The sequence below is a fragment of the Vespa crabro genome, chromosome 25, assembly GCF_910589235.1.
Source record: "Vespa crabro chromosome 25, iyVesCrab1.2, whole genome shotgun sequence".
Lineage (NCBI taxonomy): Eukaryota > Metazoa > Arthropoda > Insecta > Hymenoptera > Vespidae > Vespa > Vespa crabro.
Window position 1 is genome coordinate 2,637,487 of NC_060979.1, and position 5,000 is coordinate 2,642,486.

At 34.4% G+C, this 5,000-nt stretch overlaps 1 protein-coding gene across 10 annotated transcripts in view; it reads right to left on the minus strand.

Moving 5' to 3' along the window:
* LOC124432525 (protein Fe65 homolog) overlaps positions 1–5,000 on the minus strand; it is a 138,675-nt gene that overhangs the window by 95,559 nt on the left and 38,116 nt on the right. For 8 of the 10 annotated variants that reach the window (XR_006944288.1, XR_006944287.1, XM_046981551.1 and 5 more), the window contains one exon: positions 4,816–5,000. This exon is cut by the window's right edge and continues 174 nt beyond it. The exons of the other annotated variants lie outside the window; for them this stretch is intronic. Coding sequence is in view for 6 of the 8 variants with exons in the window: in XM_046981551.1 (XP_046837507.1) it covers positions 4,816–5,000 (185 nt within the window). In the remaining 2 variants the exon portion in view is untranslated. The remainder of the gene's footprint in view (positions 1–4,815) is intronic. 10 annotated transcript variants of the gene reach the window in all.

Below are 5,000 nucleotides of genomic sequence, written 5' to 3' on the forward strand. Positions count from 1 at the left end.
CTTTCAAAATTGCTCGCTATCGTTAATCTCATCTCACTCTTTTTCTCTATCTCTATCTCACTCTCTTTCTATATTTCAATTTAGAAACGAAAGTAAACTGTTCTAGAAGTTAAACGAGTTTAAAGTTAAAGATCTTGAAAACTCACTTTTGTTATTTTCCTCGAGGCTCGAAAACAAATGGAAGACGTATTTCAAAGGTATTTTCGCATCTCGGCTAATTCCTTGTTTTCATGCCCGAGCTGTCAATCCACAAGAGAGAAAAAAAAAAAAAAAAAAAAGAGAAAGAGAGAGAGGCAAAGAGAGAGAGAGAGAGAGAGAGAGAGAGAGAGAGAGAGAGAAAGAGTAAGACGTTCTAAAGTAAATGAAAACACCTCTTTCGCTTTGACTGTTTGACGTTAACTCAAATGAAACATAATCATACGAAACAAATTGATTTATTATCTTCAACTTTTAAATCAATATTCAAATATGAATTATTTTTTAAATCATAATCTATATATAATAATTTATCGTAAAATTTTCCGTATTGCATTTGAAAATTTATCAAAGGAAAATTTTAACGAAGAAAATTAATCTGACGCGGGAGGAAACAATTCGTACAATTAAAATATCAATTATTACAAATAAAATCAATTCTATTTTACGTTATATGGATCATATCAAATTTTATCGGAGTGCAACAAAAGTTTTTCAAATCGATTAAATAAAATCAATCAAATTTTTCAAATAAATAATAACAAGCAAATCAAGCAAATTTCATATGATAATAATTCATACGTTAATTATTGGATCATTCATCGGATAAAATCAATTGAATATCGTATTTATCAATATCTAATAGCGAACTGCAAGATTAGAAGATGATCATTGTCCTGCCCTTTCAAATAAATTCCAAAAAAAAAAAAAAAAAAAAAAAAAAAGAAAAAAAAAGAAAAAAGGAAGACCAAAAGAAAAGAAAAGAAATGAAATGATAGGATTATCACGAACGATGTATCATCGTACATGTTCATGAGTTATAAAAAAGAAAAAAAAAAAAAAGAAAAAAAAAAAACTAAAACGAAAAAAGGAACTAAAGAGAATGGGATTAACAGGCAAATGATTTATGTCTTCGTTAGGTCAAATGAAGTATATATATATATATATATATATGAGTGTGTGTGTGTATTCTGGATGAAACAAGCTGATTCGTTTATTTGGCAAATATACATAGGAGGCCGCAATCTTGGATCTTAGCCTGTGTCGGCATACGCCCTTGCAATGAGAGAAACGATGCGGGGTTGGAAAGAGATGGATAGATATAGTCGTATACAGTGAATGAGGAAGATAGAGATGGAGATAGAGATAGATAGAGAGGGAGAGAGAGAGAGAGAGAGAGAGAGGGAAAGCTAGCTCGTTCGTTCGCTCGCTCGCTCCAGAGAGAAAGAGAGGGAGAGAGAGAGAGATAGGAGAAGGAAAGGAAAAGGCGAGAGAGAGAGAGAGAGAGAGAGAATGAATACAGGCTGGGTAGAGTGGGTGGTTGGTCTGACGCAGCAAACAGAAAATAATACCGGGTGGCATTGTTCCCGTTTCGTTCTTCTGTCCTGCTTCATCCACATGCGTTGTGTCCGCATTGAGAACACTCCTCTAGGATTCCCTTCACCCATTGTCGAGTTTCTATCTCTTTTTCTTTCTATCTATCTATCTACCTATCTCTCTTCCTCTCTCTCTTTCTCTCTGTTCCATATGTTTCCCGCCTAACCCATCCTCATAGCCCACCCTTAGCCCACCCCAACCCACCATTAACTTTCTTTTTTATTTCTCCTTCCCCCTACACAGAATGACACACGTACTATGTATTCCCATATTTTTGCCGATCGTAGAGGAGGACCAATGACAGATTGGAACGTTTATGCGTAATCAACGGTTAGAAGAAGGATCAATATGTCCTTCGTGATTTCTAATAATTTCCAGTCTAACATTTATTTTCCTTTTGCGAATATATTATCTTTTCGGCACGGGTAGGCTGTGGTGGGCTGTGGTGGGCTGTGGTGGGCTGTGGTGGGCTGTGGTGGGCTGTGGTGGGGCTGTGGTGGGCTATTGAAAATCTTCGATAGGATTATTTTTTTATAATTTTTAAGATAATTATTTTTGTTTCTTCGATAAGATCGTGAAAATAATTTGGGGTTTTTCTTTTTATCTTCTAAAATTTTGTCTAGATCATTTAAGTACCTTTCGTTTACGATCAAATGAAACTGAACGATATGTCCAGGAATCTGTATAATATTGTTTCATTTCATATTCATATTTTATATATTTATATATATAAAATTCAGTTCAACTAATTAGATCACGATAAGTCACTCAAGTTATTCTTTGTCTCTTTATTACACATCCGTCCGTCTTTTTCTCCGTCTGTCTGTCTGACTCTTTTCTGAACGATCAGTTCTCAAAAAAAAAAAAAGAAAATGATATTCTAATTAAGGTCGCAAACCCGATCCGACCTCGTCCGATTTCAATCGTCTCTCGCGTGTCGAATGATACGGAACGAAATAGGACGTTTCCTCGAATAAAAGGAGAATGGTCCTTTACATAAATCAGAATTCGAGAGTAAAACGTTTATTAAAAAGAAAAGGGGAGAGATAGAGAAAGAGAGGGAGGGAAGAGAAAAAGAGAGAGAGAGAGAGAAAAAGAGACAAAGAGATTTAGAACGGCAACCTACTTTTCTTTTGTTTGGCTCTTATCTTTTACTTTCAAAAAAAAAAAAAAAAAGAAAAAAAAAATAGGGGAAAAAAAAGGAAAGAGAACAAAATCAACAAGAGATAAAGATTATTATTTCTTTCAGACCGAACCTTAGGGAGAATTAAATTTATCCTAGAAAAAAAAAAAAAAAGAATAAAGAAAAAAAGAGGAAAGTAAAGGAAAAAAAGATTACTTTTAAAGAAAAATAATCGACATGCGTTATGAACAAAATTGCACGCTCTATGTGGTGGGCTGCGTTTTGGTCAAAAAAAAAGAAAAAAAAAAAAAGAAAACGAACTGACTGACTTTTAAAAATCATCGACATAATTTCAAAGAAAATAACCCACCCTTTGGTGGATCAGTTTGCTTCTAGGTTACATCCAGGTTTCGTGTAGGTTTTTTTTTAAAGAAGAAAAAGAAGAAAAAAAAAAGATAAAAGGAAAAAGAAAGAATGTAGAGACTGATGGGGGAGAAAAAAAAAACAACTTAACACCAAATTTCCTTGAACCAAGGAACCATAACTCTGTAACTAGACTTTAAACGATCGTAACCATCAATCGTCGATAATGGAAAAAGAGTTAACAAATTCTCGACGATGCGTCTCGAAAAGTTGGAAGCTCGGTGCCAGGCTAGTAGCTCGTCTACTACACAGTGAAAAATGACTTGTATTATATCGCACACCCACCCACGCACACACACACACACACACACACACATATACACACATGTACATATCTATACCAGTAAGTAAAAGAGAGAGAGAGAGAGAGAAAGAGAGAGAAACAGAATGCATATTTATCAGTCGACGCCATAACATTTTTACACTAAGAATTACATTAAATTTTCAAACACTCGATCCCAAAATGTCATATAGGCCATTAATGATAAGAATATTATGATACCGCTACTTTTTATGTATGTATTTACTCTAGCCCACCCCAGCCCACCCCAGCCCACCCCAGCCCACTCCAGCCCACCCTAGCCCACCGCAGCCCACCGCAGCCCACCTCACTCCTCACCAATTGACGATTTCTTTTCTGATCTGATGCCAACGTAGTCGTAAATATTATTACGTAAAAATTAGACTCTATTGGCTGTTCACAAGAACGATCTGAAAAGAAATATTTCTTTCTTTCTTTCTTTCTTCTTCTTTCCTTTTCTTTTTAATGGACAATACGTATTTGAAGAGTTACGATTGGTGAGCCCGTAAAGAATCTTGGAACACGCGATTGTAACTCTTAATAGGGAAATGAAATGTGAAATATGTTGGAGATATTATCAGTAGAAAAAAAGAGAAATAATAATTGTGCGAGGAAAGATAAAGGATTTTTGTATATGAAAATTTGAGAATTAATTTTTAGTTGATCTTATTTAAAATCAATTGTTCTTTATCGTTTATGTCGACGGAACAATTGAATCTGTTAATTAAATATCGACGTGATATTGTAAGAAATAATTTATTATTCAGGATTATCGATTGATAAGAAATTCCAAGTTTTTAACATAATCCAACATAATTAATAAATAAACAAATAAATATTGATACTATTGAATACACAAGATATTGCACGGAGATTCGGAGATTATCCAGCAGCTAATCAAATATCGCGTTATAAATAAACACCAATGTCGTCTGATTTGCAATTAAAAAGCAAAAAAGGGGGAAAAAAAAAAAACGAGAGAGAGATAAAGAACTTTACCCACCACTTTTCATCACCCCAATAAAGGATGTCCTATTTACTAGAAAAAAAAAAAAGAAGACAAAAAACGAAAAAAAAAAAAATAAAAAGAAGAAATTGACAGCACGTCAATCATGGCCGACCATTCATTTGTGATTCACTCAAAAAAATAAAAAAATAAAAAAATAAAATCCACCAATAACATCCCTAGAATATACATTATTCTGATCCTTGAATATATTTCCTTGGAAGGATCCAAAGGGGGCAAAAACAAAAAAAAAGAAAGAAAAAAAAGAGAAAAGAAAAATAAAAGCAAAAAGCAAAAAGAAGAAAATCGTATGAAGGAGGGAATATAAAAAAAAAAAAAAAAAAAAAAAAAAGGGAGGGGAGAAAGAATAAAAGAAATACGATGACTCACCAAGGAAGACATTCTCATCGATATCGTCGGCATGAAGATCGAGGTCGAGGTCTGCGACACCATTGGTGGTGCCGCGTGTCTGAAGATTTCTCTTTGCCAGGTCCATCAGGCAATCACGGAGATCCAACTGACCCGTAGCCAAGAGCTCGGCAAGAAGGGGTAGGTAAGGGGAGGTTTGGAGACGA